This window comes from Oryza glaberrima, chromosome 3 (genome assembly GCF_000147395.1).
Source record: "Oryza glaberrima chromosome 3, OglaRS2, whole genome shotgun sequence".
In the NCBI taxonomy this organism is placed as follows: domain Eukaryota; kingdom Viridiplantae; phylum Streptophyta; class Magnoliopsida; order Poales; family Poaceae; genus Oryza; species Oryza glaberrima.
Window position 1 is genome coordinate 11230993 of NC_068328.1, and position 16259 is coordinate 11247251.

A 16259-nucleotide genomic window follows, 5' to 3' on the forward strand; every position below is an offset into this window, starting at 1 on the left:
TCAGCCTATGTCCAAAAAAAAAACACCTCACGACCAGCAGCAATATTTCTCCAGGTTAGTTACTGCGTGCTCCAGCAAAGTTACCGACCGTGTGTGCCCAAACTCGTGTGCAGTACAAAACTGTACACGCGCTGGCATCATGCATTTCAACCGCGGACCACTCCAAAGCCGATCTGAAGTGCGTTCCACGGGACCAGGTGATGCTACCGAGACGGCCACACGTGTTCACCGCCCAAGAAGCACGATGAGCACGTGCGGTAGATCGGATTGGTGGTCACGACGGACGGCCCGAGATGTGACCACGACCCACCCCACGCCTTTACGTGTACGGCCTGGATAGGCCCCGGCGACCATTTCACCGGCGGTATATCCCCCCCGCATCTCGACTAGTACTGCGCGTGGTTGCTCGTCTGACGAAAGCAAGTAAAAAAAAAAACTCGAGCTTACTACTACAGTATAGTCCACCTGGAGTTAGAGTAGCACTCCAGTAGTAGTGCCATTTGTAGAGAAAAAGTTGGAGTACGCTATTCTACTAGTAACCTTTTTACTGTACTCTGCTAGCTGGAAGTGTACCATTGAGTTATAGCTATACAGTTCTAGGAAGGAAATTCTGGATGTGGTAGTTTTCATGAAGCAGTACACAAAATACGTCAACCACGTCTACTACTCCAAATAGGAGGCATACGTATGTCCGGTCATTTTCTATTCATGTCTAAGACAGTGGACACCGTACTACACCCTACTGTATCGATCCACATGACCTAGAAAAATGGAGCATATGTACAAGCAAATGGGCACATCAGAATGGCCAAAGAAAAAACATATCTAACCCCAAAAAAACTACTTCCTCCTCCGTTTCAAAATATAGCAACTTTTAGCCCTTAGTATTTGTCCTAAAATATAACTTCTCCACCAACATTCTCTTCCTAACCAATCACAACCTCCAACATTCAATTTTCCCACCTATCTCCACTACTCACCCAATCACAATCCTCTACCACTCACTTCTACCACTATCTCTAAAAAATAAGTCCCTACCTTAGAGACTTATTTTTGGAGACCCCCTTAATAACCGTATCCAACTCTAAAACTTCTTATATTGTGGGATGTAGGGAGTATTACCTGCAAAAGGAAAAAATTGATATCTAACCAGGACATGATTGGGGGAGTAGTACAACTTAAATGGCGAAGAGGAAAAAAAAAATACAAGATCGTTGCGGAAACCGTAATTAAATCCGTCGCCCCCAATTATTTCCCGGTGCCTGAACAAGATCAAACTATCAGATTCCTGTAGCCCTGTATTGCTGTGGCCAACGGTATCTGAAGCAGTAGCAGTACTAATGCAAGTTGTTCTGAGGAAAACAAGAACCAGCAGTACTCCAAGTTAAAAGCACACAAATGTACCAGGAGTACAATGCAACAGCATCTGGCTCTGATTAAGGTCCGTGTTAACTTGCACTGTTGCACAAACTCGATCCATTAAGAACAGGTACAATAATAGACTATTAGCTGACTACAAACATATTTTAATAAGATAAAAGATAAGAGAGAAAAGCAGCAGGCTACAGATCTGTAGCCAGCTGCAACACGGACTTCAAGACATAATGTGTGTATAACAGGTGTGATCATATACTAACAGTATAGTAAGCAATTATTGTATAAATTATCTATTATATTAGTTATAAATGAATTAGAGCTAGTAGTGGACTATGCTATTAAACTTGCTCTAATAATTTACCTGCAGTGCGATTAATACCGTACTCTCTGTCTCCACACTAGCGTGGTTAATGTTGGATCCTTTTACTGCGGTAGAAAATCTACCGAGGCGTAGTACGCGCGTTCCCGGGGAGGTGTGAACCCGAGTTTGTGTGGGGCCCGAGTGAGGTGGGCGTGCGTGTAAAGCCACACAGGGCCGAGGGAGTGGGCCCGGGTTTGTTCAGGACACGTGGCCCAAGCCCATATGGCAGCACGTGGTGGTGCTTCAGGATCGCGCTGCTGCGGCGGCGGCTGCGGAATCGAAGGCCGTCAAAGTTAACCGGATTTGATGAGGAAAGTGTGGCTTCGCCGATGACCGTTTTGCCCTCCGTAGCAGCTGTGAGCGCTCGCACTGCTGCTGCTAGCGCTAGCGCTGTCCTTGCTGTGCTGTAGCTGCTGGATCTTGTGCGGATTGTCTAGCTGTATGTAGGTGCTACTGAGCTCAGCAGTAACCGAAAGAGTTAGGACTCGCATGCACCTATTTGGTTCTGTTCGTTTGATGGACTAGGAGCAAGTCTGTGCGTTTTTAACTACACTTTCGCAATTTACTCTCTCATTTTTTACATGTATGTTAATTTTTTTTTTCTGAAGTGCTAAGGTCCTCTTTTTTAGACTTGGGTTTATTGGTTTAGTCTTTTAACTCATCTTTTTCTTATATGTTTTATAGACCGATGACTTTGAAAACCTAAACTTAATGGTTGAGGTTGAGTTATTCCTCACCTCAATTAAGCAAAAAAAAAAAAACCCTCCAACCTAACTTTGGCTTAACAGTGCAATAGTGACTTATGGTTTTAAAAAAATACCAAACGAAAAATCTGCATATTTGTTTACTCTTAGACTTTCCAGCTCATAAGTCGAGTGATATATTCTTTTCAAAAAAAATTCTATAGGAAAGTTGGTTTAAAAAATCTCTTTAGCTAGTACATATGTAATCACATGCTAATACATCGGTTTGTTTTGTGTACCAAAGAAAAGGGTTCCAACACCCTAAGAAAACTCTGCCTAATGCTCATTAATTAAGAGGTAACACATACAACATATTATCTTTAATACATTTGTCCTAATATATTATAATAATTTTACTTTATTTATTTTCATTCAATTTATTGGTCTATTTCTCATCTCTTTAAGAGCGAGTACAACAAGATGATGTAAGCAAGCTATATAAGTTGCAACATCATATTTGTATTTATGCGGAAGAAAAAGGAGAGGAGATAGAAAAAAAGCGGGCTATAGATTTGTAGCCAACTACACCACGAGCTCCGATAAACTATTGGGTGGATTAGATATTAATAATGCAATATATGTTTACAGCTTACTACTGTATGAGTGTTTTTAGGTTGGATATAGATGATGTTTTAATTTTTGGAACTACTAGTAATTGGCTTTATTATTAAACTTGCACTAAGAAGTGTGTATATATGTTACCTCATACATAAGAGGTGACTCCTCTCTTCTCCATCTCATGTGATCGGGCATCTTGGGGGCAAGAGCATTGAGGTCTATAGTACTTGCTCTAGTGGTGAGTTCTAAACTGATTTTATGATTGACTACTTTCTCGTTCTTTGTAATGACACATCCCGAACAGCTAAACATTGTGCTTCATGTAAAATAATAAAAGTTATCTATTTTTCAAATCTGTAATAATTAATACTCGATTAACCATGCATCAAAGGTTTATCTCATTTCAGGTATCACTAAAAAGCTTAGCCCAACCGCTCTCCCGAACTTAGCCTTAAGTATATATAAGTTTGCTATGTTTAAGTTGCCTATGGTATATAAAAATGGAGCACACCTTAGCTAGCAATATGAAGGATGCTCTATTTTGTAGATTGAGGGGAGCACAAATATGGCTATAAACCAAAAGGTAATTTTTTGTGATGTGAAAAAAGTAGGAAATGTTTGGCAGTGAATTAAAAAACATTTGAGTACTTTACTCTCTTTGTAAATGGTATAGTATGTTACAATGACAGTAGGATATTAAATTGTCTGAGTAAATTGATCACTAAACTTAGTGTTTGCTGGCCAAACAATTATAGTTTGTAGTATATTCTACAAATTAACAAAATCTAGCTTACATTTAAGTTTGCATACCATTAAAAGAAAAACTTGTCGTAATGTTTTACTCATTTATGTCTAGTTTGGTTTTTTCCTAACTGAGCGTTTCAATAATAAATGTATAGCGAACTTATTTTTTTACTTTGATTGAAATGAACAATTTTAGAAACAAGATGTATGCGAGTTGAAACATCGATTAATATACTCCCAATAAGATATTATCTATACTCCTCTAAAAAGAATTCAATGGTGGTGGTATTGAAGCTGCCATCAACACATACTCCCATTGCAATTTTTACATATTATCTCTTAAACTTCTTAATATTTACATAACAACTAAATCTAAATAGATAGCCACATATAAAATTAACGTGGATAATCACATTTTCCTACACATTCAAACTAGACAACGTTCATTGGATAGTTTGTCCTAGTTTGTATGCTTCCAGCCAAAAACTAATTAATCATATTTTAAATTCAATAACAGTTTAGAGAACTCATTAAAAAAAACTCCCGCCAAACACGTACGTGTACTCACACGTTTTGCCCTATTTTTGCATGCCTACCGATGTACGTGCTCCCATAAAAAAACTTGAAAAGCGCGCAGAAAATCAGTCTCTCCCCCATGTAGCCTCCGGGAGGGAGAACCAATCTGATACTGTACTACATACAGTACTAAACAGAACCCTACCGAGGGCAAAACGGTAAACCGGCCTCCCTGCAGCCCCTGGAGGGCCTGGACACAGTACACCTAGCTATTAGCTATCTGATCCTGGGACCCCACATGTCACGCACAGATGCCTGTGTTTCACCTTTTCACCCTCCCAAAGCAACGCAGTTACCGGCTTACCGGAGCGAGCCGCCGCCGCCGCCGCAGCGCAGCGGCGCAGGGCGGTTCGTTCGTGGGAGGAAGACTAGTTTTAGGGCGGGATTATAAAAGGGGGAGGGGGAGGAGAAGGTCCCTGTCGCTGTTGCACCCAAGCCACCACCCATTTCGGCACACCCTTCCCTCCACTTGCCGATTACTTTTTTGCCCCCCGGCGCGCTGGGCGCCTTGGCTTTGGCCCTGGCTTTGGCTCCGCTGTTCTTATCTTCCCCACTCGTGCCTGGCTCTCTCTCTCTCTCTCCCTTTCTCCTCTCCTCTCTCTCCCCTCTCCTCCAAGGTCATGGCAAAGGAGAAATAACAGCTAGCGGGCTTGGGGAAGGGAAAACAGCAAGTGGGAGATCGGCAGGGAGAGGTAGGGAGCTCGATCTCGCCTTTGCTTGCTTGCTGCTATCCCCTTCTCTTTCTGTTGTGGGCTTGTGTTCTCCATGTCCTCCTGTTGATGGTTGCTTGTGTTCGAGTTTTTTTTTTTTTTTTTTTTTTTTTTTTGCTTGGAGAGGATGTGGTTGTGTTCGTGATAGGTTGGTGGTCTGTGATCTGTTTGGCTAGATCTTTTGTCCTCTTTTTCAGATATTTCGTGGATGCTAGAGCTGCCTGCGGTAGCCAATTCCTGTTTGGCTACTTCTTCGTTGCCCTTTATTCCCTTCTAATTTTATTCCGTGATTTTCTGTTCTTGTGCGTAGAATTGTTTCTGCCAAACTTGAGTAAATCCATGGCAGAGGTCAAAGCTTAGCTTTTTTCAGATTATACGATTTGCTGCCAGCCAAAGGAGAAAGGGAAAAAAACTTAGAAATTTTCTACTAGTTTTCTCTTGTTGTGTTCATTAGATCTCAGAGATTAACCTAATTTAAGGAACACATGTTGTAAATCCTGCTCTGGAAATGTAAAGTGGTTGGGTGTAAGGAAGCATCTTGTTTTGCATCGAGTTTATGGCCAAAAACAATCATTGATGCTTCCTCTAAGGCGGTGTATGTTTTCCTCTGTTCTCCATTTGATGTGTTCTTGATCCATTTTCGTCTCTTGTTTTCTTCTGTTCTTTTAGATGGCCTCCGATTCCTTTTGATAAGCACATGGGTACATGTTCTTGTTTCCAACAGTCCATGCCGGTCGTGGTAGACCGAAAAAATAATCCATAAAAATATATCCTTTTCTGAAATGTTTTTCCCGTGCTTTTCTATTCCTTTTTCATCTCCCACTTTGATCTGATCAAGGCTTGTTGTTTCATGTGTTTCAAAATACTTCACGGAAAGGATAAGAAAAGGAGAAATTTCACATGTTTAAGTTTCTTTTGATCCCTACTTGTTTCAAAGCAGCATGGAAATACCGTTTCAGCTAATCCCGTGCATCACAAAATGTTTTCATGCTTCGGCTTTGACTAATTCTTCCGTTAGTACTTTATTTATGATCATGTCTGAATCATGATACCTTTATGCTGTGTAGTATGATTATGTCACAACAAAAGATAACCATGTCCTATATGACTGTTAATTGCGTGCTCTTAACTCTGTGAGAGGATTGCAGGAGATATGTCTGATCAGATAAAGACCTCTCTGTTTCACCAAACACATGCAAAATTAGGCTCTGGCCCTTGCTTCAATAGGCAAACCTAATTTTACTCGCGCGATAATCTCCTGGTCTCCTGGCTTTCTAGATCTTAGAATGTTTTCTGAAGGGAAACAAACCAGTACTGCCTCTTTATTTTTGGTAATGGCGTAATTGCCGCATTAGGATGCTGCGGTAACCGTAGTCGTGTTGCGCATGTATTCTCAGTTAAGGAGGTAGTAGTAACACTTATTGCGTTTAGACGAAGTAATCAGTTGCTTAAACTTGGTTTTGATTTCTGTAATTAACATCAGCTTCTTCTCTTGCTTGTGTGCAGGTGAATTACCACTTGAGTAGAAGTGGTACAAGAAGAGTCGTCGTCTACCTGTGAGCGAATTATTTCGAGGTTGTGCGTTGCGATGATGGGAGGTGGTCTGGTGATGGACCAGGGCATGATGTTCCCCGGCGTGCACAACTTCGTGGATCTCCTGCAGCAGAACGGCGGCGACAAGAACCTCGGCTTCGGCGCGCTCGTGCCGCAGACGTCGTCGGGGGAGCAGTGCGTGATGGGGGAGGGCGACCTCGTGGACCCGCCGCCGGAGAGCTTCCCGGACGCCGGTGAGGACGACAGCGACGACGACGTGGAGGACATCGAGGAGCTGGAGCGCCGCATGTGGCGCGACCGCATGAAGCTGAAGCGGCTCAAGGAGCTGCAGCTGAGCCGGGGCAAGGACCCCGCGGGCGGCGTCGTGGGCGACCCGTCCAAGCCGCGGCAGTCGCAGGAGCAGGCGCGGCGGAAGAAGATGTCGCGCGCGCAGGACGGCATCCTCAAGTACATGCTCAAGATGATGGAGGTGTGCCGCGCGCAGGGGTTCGTGTACGGGATCATCCCGGAGAAGGGCAAGCCGGTGAGCGGCGCCTCCGACAACCTCCGCGGCTGGTGGAAGGAGAAGGTCCGCTTCGACCGCAACGGCCCCGCCGCCATCGCCAAGTACCAGGCCGACAACGCCGTCCCGGGCTGCGAGAGCGAGCTCGCCTCCGGCACCGGGAGCCCGCACTCGCTGCAGGAGCTGCAGGACACCACCCTCGGGTCGCTGCTCTCGGCGCTCATGCAGCACTGCGACCCTCCGCAGCGGCGGTACCCGCTCGAGAAGGGCGTCCCTCCGCCGTGGTGGCCCACCGGCGACGAGGAGTGGTGGCCGGAGCTCGGCATCCCCAAGGACCAGGGCCCGCCTCCGTACAAGAAGCCCCATGACCTCAAGAAGGCCTGGAAGGTAAGCGTGCTCACCGCTGTCATCAAGCACATGTCGCCGGACATCGAGAAGATCCGCCGGCTGGTCCGGCAGTCCAAGTGCCTCCAGGACAAGATGACCGCCAAGGAGATCTCCACCTGGCTGGCCGTCGTCAAGCAGGAAGAGGAGCTGTACCTGAAGCTGAACCCCGGTGCCCGCCCTCCGGCACCTACCGGCGGCATCACCAGCGCCATATCGTTCAACGCCAGCTCAAGTGAGTACGACGTCGACGTCGTCGACGACTGCAAGGGCGACGAGGCCGGCAACCAGAAGGCTGTTGTTGTCGCCGACCCGACCGCGTTCAACCTCGGCGCGGCTATGCTGAACGACAAGTTCCTCATGCCGGCGTCCATGAAGGAGGAGGCCACCGATGTCGAGTTCATCCAGAAGAGGAGCGCGTCTGGCGCGGAGCCTGAGCTGATGCTGAACAACCGTGTCTACACCTGCAACAATGTCCAGTGCCCGCATAGCGACTATGGATACGGGTTCCTTGACCGGAACGCGCGCAACAGCCACCAATACACTTGCAAGTACAATGATCCACTCCAGCAGAGCACGGAGAACAAGCCATCGCCACCGGCCATCTTCCCGGCAACCTACAACACGCCGAACCAGGCTCTGAACAATCTGGATTTCGGCCTGCCCATGGATGGCCAGAGGTCAATTACAGAGCTGATGAACATGTACGACAACAACTTCGTGGCCAACAAGAACCTTAGCAATGACAATGCCACGATCATGGAGAGGCCTAATGCAGTCAACCCAAGGATACAGATTGAAGAAGGCTTTTTTGGACAGGGAAGTGGCATCAGCGGCAGCAACGGAGGTGTGTTCGAAGATGTCAATGGCATGATGCAGCAACCGCAGCAGACCACCCCGGCACAGCAGCAGTTCTTCATCCGCGACGATACTCCATTCGGTAACCAGATGGGCGACATCAATGGCGCATCGGAGTTCAGGTTCGGCTCTGGTTTCAACATGTCAGGTGCCGTCGAATACCCTGGCGCAATGCAGGGCCAGCAGAAGAATGACGGCTCGAATTGGTACTACTGAGAGTACTGAAGAATAAACTTGTAGCGTTTAAAGAAAGAGCACCTTAAGCTTTTAAAGTTCACCATGGTCATCCCTCTGCTTCCATGGTGGAAGCGTCTCCTGTGAACCCGGTAATTCTATAGGTCTTTCTCATATAGGTTTTGCATTAGTTGCAAAATGGCTGGAACTTGGAACTGGTTTATACATGTATGTCCGTCCAGCCAGTAAACCTCCTATGGAAACTTAATGTTATTTCTAGTTTAATTTGTTAGTTAAATGCTGTTCATATGTCTGGTTGTTAAGTCACCTGTGCTTGTTTGGGTATGTGGTTTGTATCTTTATCATCCGGTGAATGTATGAAGTGCTCTCTTGAGTAACTCTACGGCTCTACTTCTACCTGGTAAGCCTTCTACTGATGTTCATGTTTTGCCTATACATGCTTCATGTTTGATTGCTGCGGTACATTTGGCCGTCTTCCTCTATAGATGTCAATTTCCAGTTGGGGTTAAATATCAACCTAACCTGTGGAAAATTTTCCTCCCGCTGTATCTTTCATGCCTGGAAATTTTGTCAAGATGGTAACTAGACATTTGTTTCTGCCAGTTCATCAGAAGAAATGTTCAATTTACCTGGACTCCAATTCACTTCGATATTGATGTTGCCACTTTGCCAGTGGCACTAACCCAAGATCCCATCTCCATTCCCTCATTGGTGGTAAAAAAGACATATCCTGTTCGAGTTGCTTCTCTTGTTTCCCGTCAATGATCTCAATGTCTTTCACATCAAAGATGCTTGGAAAGGTAGGATTTGATAGTCTCAGCTTTTCGTAAAGCCGGGTCAATGCAAAGCTGCAACCCTAAGAAAAGTTAGGCAGTCCAAAGCTAAGCTTCCCTTGATGGCTTATCTTAAAAAGGGAAGAAGATGAATTTCGGATGGATTGATGGATGGTCCCTTGTTTGATCACAACTCCAAAGAACCCCATCTCTCCTCCATCTCCATATCTCCCATGGCCCTTTATTGCTTGCAAGGTGGCACTTATCATCCGTCCTCATCTTATCCCTTAGCCTGTGAAGGTGGTGGGACTTGTCACTTGTGACCCCTCCTCACATGCTAACAGGGACGCCCCCTATCATGGGGATAGATAGATAGAGAGATAGAGATCAGGGACAGGGACAGCTTAGTCGACAGCACTTGCCGAGTTAACGTGGCAACGGATCCAGTCGCTTGGCCACAAGAAAAGCCTCATCTACTGGGACCATTTTCTTCTCTTCTTCTCCCTTGGAAGACAAATCTTGGGGTAACTTGGGGTGAAAAACGTTGGGGAGTTTGGGGATGGAGAAACTCTAGGGAAAGGTGAACAGTTGAGTCAGTTGAAAGGTAGTAAGGATTAGGCCTTGTGAGGCCACCAAATCAGGGCTCTGTCGGCTACAAATCCTTCTCGAGATCTGCTTAATCTGCCCTAAGTAACCCCTTATAATAGTTTTATGCAAAGAGTTCCATGCAAGATAATATAAGAAAAGGAAATGGCTAATGTGACTTGAAATGGTCAATTTGCCTTTGGGGCATTCTTGAGGCATCCTGATCTGTGGATAAATATGAGAAGTGCGTGATGTGTTCTAAATTTAAACTTTGCGATTTTAGAATAGTCAGTCTGGAAGCATCCATATTTACTGCCGTTAAAATAGTATTGACATGTTTGAAAATACTTCCATGTACAAGATTCTAGTTTCATAGTTGTCGTTCATAGCATATTCGAAATGGAAGAGAATGATGGTCGAAGTTCAATTGTAACGACCTTGAAAAATCAATCCATTAATAGCTTATTGTTGACCTAAAATTGCCCCCAAAAGCTTAAACTCTATAATTAACCTAAAAAGACATTTTATATAGACAATTTTTAAGTTTGATGACGAGATTAGAGAACAACTCACTAAAGTTAATCACTACTTATTCCGCAACACGGGCGTGCTAACACGTGCTTAGGACCCTTCCATTCTTTATTTGGGCTTGTATAGGATGTTGTTTATTGGTCGAGTCGTTTGGACCGGCCACAAGCCCTATGAGCTTAAAAACGAAACAGAGATGAGAAAGCAACCCCTAATCATTGTTTAGCGTCAAGAGGGCACTAATAAAATGACCAAAAGAGGTGGAGCAAAAGGACAGTATCAACTGCGCATAAACAAAACGGAAAACGTGTGGCGCGCGAGATCGAATTACCCCGCAATAATCAATCTCAAAATTAGTTCGTTGCCTAATCAAAATTAGTTCGATCGATCTTCTTCTCCTCGTCATCAGGTCATCACCGGCCTAACAAAAGCGTCAGCTACTGGAGCGAATTAGCCCGTGCATGCACCTCCTGGATCCTCTCTCTACGTGCGCGTGCGTGCGTGCGTGCACGTACGCGCCATTGGTTTGCTAGCTGAACCGCGCTGACGGACGATGTGGCGTGCCGGATTGACGCCTGCAGAGCGCGCGGCTGATGAGGTAATGCGAGTGAGAAGAAGACGCGACGCGATTCGGTTTCAAGCCCCCGTGCAGCTGGGGCGCATGCATGCACACAGGTTGGCAGGTGGTGCCCGGCTGCCGCCGCTCGCGCCCGCCTGCCTTGCCCGAAAGCAACAGGGGGGTACGGCGGCTTAGCGGGGGGACGGATCGATCAAACGCGTTTGACGAGAGAGCCCGTACGTACGTGGTGCGGCGCGACCCAGCCTGGCTGGATCGACACAGCGCCGCGCTAGCCCCGTCGTCTCGTCGCTGGCTACGATCGATCATCAATGCAGTCGCCTCTCGGTGATGAGCGGAGTGGGGACACGGACGACCGATCGATCTATCGAGGAGGAGGAGGTGGTGGGGCGCACGCGCGCATCAGACGGGATGATCGTGTACTGCTACCGTTTGGCTGTTGGGCGGGCGGCGTGCGTAAATCTTTCACCTGCCGTTCGGTGGCGCGTGTATCGATCGGCGGATGATGGAGGGGAGGCATGTCGCCGGATCGGTGATCCGGGGATCGGATCGGCTGGGGACCGTCCGATCAGCGCAGGGAAAGGTTTGGTGGGTGGGCGCAGCGTTGGTGGGCGACCGATGACTCGGTGGGGAAGCAAAGGATGGATGGACCAAGTCGCGTTGCGCGCGGAGGCAGCATATTCCGTGGCGCGCACTCGCCGTGTGCGCGCGCTCTCGGGGGCGCGCGCCCCATGATGATAACGGGCAGGCAGGCATCTGGATTCCCCTGACTTGACTGGTGGTCTGGTGCCTACCAAGTTGGGCCAAACCACTCCTAGGCCTAGCTAGCCTACCTCCCCATATGCCGATATGCGTCCTCCTAGACCCCTAGTAGTACTGGCTGCTGCTGGGCAGGTCACAGGTTGTGTGACTGTGCTGTGCACAGTGGTACAGTGCACCGGTAAAATCTGTTCCTGCATGCCGCTTCTCTCTGACAGCTTCAACTCTTTCGTCAGGTAGGAACAGAACTTCCCTGCAAAAAGAAAAAAAAAAGGATAGGAACAGAACTGGAGTACAGTAACAGTACTAGTACTTCTAGTACTGCCACTTAAAAATGCACGACAGTGAAAACACATGAATAGAAAGAAAAAGGTAAAAATAAAATAGCATATGCTCATTAAATTCCTACATAAATTAAAATTGTTGTTTGTTTGACGAATAGGAGAAACATAGGAAGTTAGAGTCATAAAAAGAAGAAAACTTACGGTATAACCTTATGCTTACTTTTCCCTAAAATATTTATAGAATTATCTATTGAGAAATCTATTCCATACGAATTTTCAAAGGGAAAGGATAGGATCAAACCCTTTGTTTCACAGGCATTTTTAGAAAAAAATTCAATAGGGTTAAAGTCCAATACATTCTTTGTGTTTTCCCTACAAATAAAAAGGCTCTGAATCGCTGCACATTTCTTCTCCGCTGCACCAATGCGCCGTGCATTCCCGTAGAAAAACGGCCAAAATAGAGACTAGAGAACAGTTCTTGTCCAAGTGTCCAACTTGTTTTCGCGCCACTTGACGAAGAGCGTGACAGGTTACAGCAAGTACCTATATGCTGCTTCCCCTGATGCATATATGCATGTACAGGGTTTTACTACTCAGATTTTGTGCATAGGGTTTAATTGCCATCTGCAAGTTGGAGATGGCCACTAGCAAGCAGGTTGCCGGTGCAACTAGTGCATGACGCATCGGCTTTCTCCCTTAGTGGCGGTAACCACCAGGGCAAATTGAGTTGCGAGTTGCAGCCTGCGTCACATCATGACAACGAAATTTACATGGCAAGTGGAGATATATGCAGTAGTAATGTAAACCGGCCTATTAATCTCCTGTTTTTTGTTAGGAGCAAAGATTCGCATGTGCATACTTTGGTGGTTTGAGAGTGATAGCTGACGTCTTGGTGCAGTGCACCCAGATTTCGGCTGATGGGCCGTACGTGTTGTCAATGTTGCTATCGCAATGAGGAATTCAGGTTTTATTGTTGAACTTTATTGTTTGCAGTTAGGAATTCAGTTTTTGTTATACATGGGCTTACGTATCACCTGGTCCTTCTATGCTTTATGGGTTTCTTGCTGTTATAGTAAGAAGGAATAAGTTCAACTTAGATCCCTCAATTTGTAATTGAATCTAAAATTTCTTACGTGAACCGCAATACCAGGTATAACACGTCCCTTAACAGCCAAAACCAGTGTAAATAAGATCCTGAGATAGTTTGGATGGTGGTTTCGGCTGATATGGCACCTACGTGACATATAGACGTTGTACTTAAAGTCAGAAAAAATAGAATAGTAGGACCTACGTGCTAGTGAGTGTCCAGTGAAAAATAAAAAATAATATTGGGACCCACATCATCAACCCCCTCTTTCCCCTCCTCTCTCCCTTTCCTCATGGTCATCAGCGCATGTAGAGATGGCGCCCTCGCCGCCGCCGTCTGCTTCCTCCTCGTGGCCCCGGTCCCATTGCGCCATCCCGCCGACTTCCAGCTGCAGACGGTGGTGCTGTCGTTGTGGTCGATGTCATCGACTGCAAGGCTGCCACGCAACCGCTTCTTCCCAAGCCGTTGGTAGAAGCCGATGCGGCGAAACACTGGTCTCGTGGAGGTAGCACCAAGGCTCAACAACAGCTCAAGCTCTAGCTCACGGACAACGGAGATGGAGCCTAGGGAAGGGTGGCGGAGATGGGGCTTGGGGACGGCTACCGAATCGGAGCAGCGGCCTGCTTCTTGTCGAGGACGCACCTGCGAGGGTGAGGCAGCAGTCGTTGAAGAAACGTGCCTCAGACGGAGGAGGAAGGAGGAGGGATGAGATGAATTCAGACTCCTCGGCTATTTGGCTCGGCTTGATCCTAATGAACGGTGAGGATGAGTGGGTGGGTGAGATAGCCGAAGAAGCGGAGGCCGTGGCAGTGGCGGCAGGGTGGCCGACAGCGATGGCAGCAGATGAGGACGAGGTGTAGCCGATGACTAGGCTACACGCCGCAAACTGCCTGGAAGCTATGCACCCACCATGATGAGCAGCCACATCGAATGTTGTGACTAGAAGCCATGTCGGTCGCCACGCGCCTCACCGCTGTTGTGTTGTGTTGTGCGCCTCACACGCTGGCTGCAGTGCTGGCCTTAGTCATGGCAGCAGCGTTGCGCGCAACCGGACCATGCCTTAACTGCTACGCCGCGTCGCCGCATTAGCCGTACCTCCAACAGGCGTGCCACACAAGGGGAAAATTTTGTGTCATTTTTTGGTACCACCTTTTTTTTTCTATACTATGTATTGAATTTTCTTGAAGAAATGGTCCGGATGGAGAAGGGAAAGAGAGAGACGAGGGATGACGTGGGTCCCACTGTAATTTTTTTTTAATTTTGAACTAAACACTCACTAGCATGTGGGTTTAATGTTTTTCCTAACTTTAAGTGCCACGTCACCAGAAATAGTCATCTAAACCGCCTCGGGACCTTATTTGTACTGGTTTTAAGAGTTGAGAGACTTGTCATATCTATTATTGTGGTTCAGGGATAAAATTCAAACAGTGACAATTTATGAGGCCTAAAGTGAACTTATTCCCAATAACAACTCTGAAGTCTTTTTAGTCATGTTATTCATGACTTGTTGGGGGTGTGCTTGCGTTTTTGAACTTTTTTTTACTAGAAAAAATGTCCGTGCGTTGTAACGGGTGAATGTTATTTTAATCTTATTATTATTATACGGTTTAGCTAAGATGAAATTCGCTTGGATATTTTTTTTAGAAAATCATGAACTACAATTAAGAGTACGACTTTCATCTCAAGTTAGCATGCGAGTTTTTTTAAAGATATTTCTTATACGACTCCTTTTATATTTCCAAAAGCAAACGAACTTAAAATCCGACTCAAATACGGATATGTATTTCTAAAAGTGAACAAACTTAAAAAACTAATCAAATACGGATGATATACCAAAATACCAGCTAAAATATTTGCAGTTTTTATAATAGTAGAGAAAGAGAAGAGATAGAGATAGAGATAATTGGTTCTAGCTTTTTAAACAAAGGCCAAGATTCTATTCCATTATTAAAAAAAAGAGAGTAAGAACTCTGAAGTAGCTACTGGAGGTGAAATATCGAAGCACATCGACCATGGTCAGTTCGGCCCATAGACTATGCACGGTCACGCACCCTGTCCGACTCGAATTTCGTGTGCTGCGGAGTCCAATTCCGTACAGGAGAAACACTTCTGACTTCTAGTTCTCCCGCGCTATATGTTCAGGCGAACCACTGCGTTCTCGCATCGTCTCGTTACGAGCTCTCGATTCGGTCGTCTCCCCGATCCAGCAGCTTGTGCTCCAGTGCACGTTTCGCCCTGCCCGCGATCCCGTTCCCATCGATCGAAGGAAGCAAGAGAGGTCATACGAGCTGATCGATCGATGGAGCACGGCCGTCTGCCGTTCGTGCCTGGGGTCGCCGACGGCGGCGTGCAGGTCCTCGGCCCCGACTTGGTTGACACATTCGCGTGCCCGACATTGCTGCTGCGACGCGACCGGAGCGCTGAGTTCGGCGTCGTCGAGAGGACCTGTCCATGCCTGGAGACTGATCTCGGGAGCAAGAAGGCATCGTTGGAGTGCAGCACTGACGATGACTCGTCTGAGCATGGCGGCATCGTGAGCATCTGCCCGTGCATGGACAGGATCAGTGGGATTGGGTGGAGCAATAAGAAGCCGACGACGCCGTCCGTCGGCGTCATCGGAGATGGCCGGCGGAAGGCGGTGCCTGATTTAGATCAGCCCAAAGGTTTGGGTGGTGTGGTCCATGCGGAAGGATCGGTTCTCCGTCTCTGGTAGTGATCTGGATGGACAACGTTCTTTTGCGTCTCCACCTTGGTGACGATTACGGCTTCTGGAGTCCTGCGTTTGTATCATGTTCAGAGAGGAACTTGTTGATTACTGCTGCTGCGTTACAAATCTGTTTGGAGAACAACTTGTACTGTTCTAGTTCTTAGATTCTATAGTCTGTGGAGTGCTTAGATGCAACAAACTTGTATAGTTTCATCCTGTACGGCAAGCATTGAGATGCATAGTGTGGCAAGGGATGTATGGTTTAAACTCCGAGGTCCCGTGTTCAATCCTAACACGGTCATAATTTGTTCTTAAAATATACTTCCTCCGGTTCCATATTAATTGACCTTTTGGACAAGGTTGATGTCAAACTTTTATAACTTAGACTATCAATAAC

The 16259-nt window shown here is 46.4% G+C and overlaps 1 protein-coding gene across 1 annotated transcript; it reads left to right on the plus strand.

The window, feature by feature from the left end:
- The first annotated feature begins 4772 nt into the window (after positions 1-4772).
- Positions 4773-8850, plus strand: LOC127766167 (protein ETHYLENE-INSENSITIVE 3-like 1a). The gene is made up of 2 exons (XM_052291236.1): positions 4773-5051; positions 6576-8850. Exon 2 carries the CDS (start codon positions 6658-6660, stop codon positions 8581-8583), a length of 1926 nt encoding a protein of 641 aa, XP_052147196.1. The 5' UTR covers positions 4773-5051; positions 6576-6657; the 3' UTR covers positions 8584-8850.
- The last annotated feature ends 7409 nt before the right edge of the window (positions 8851-16259 follow it).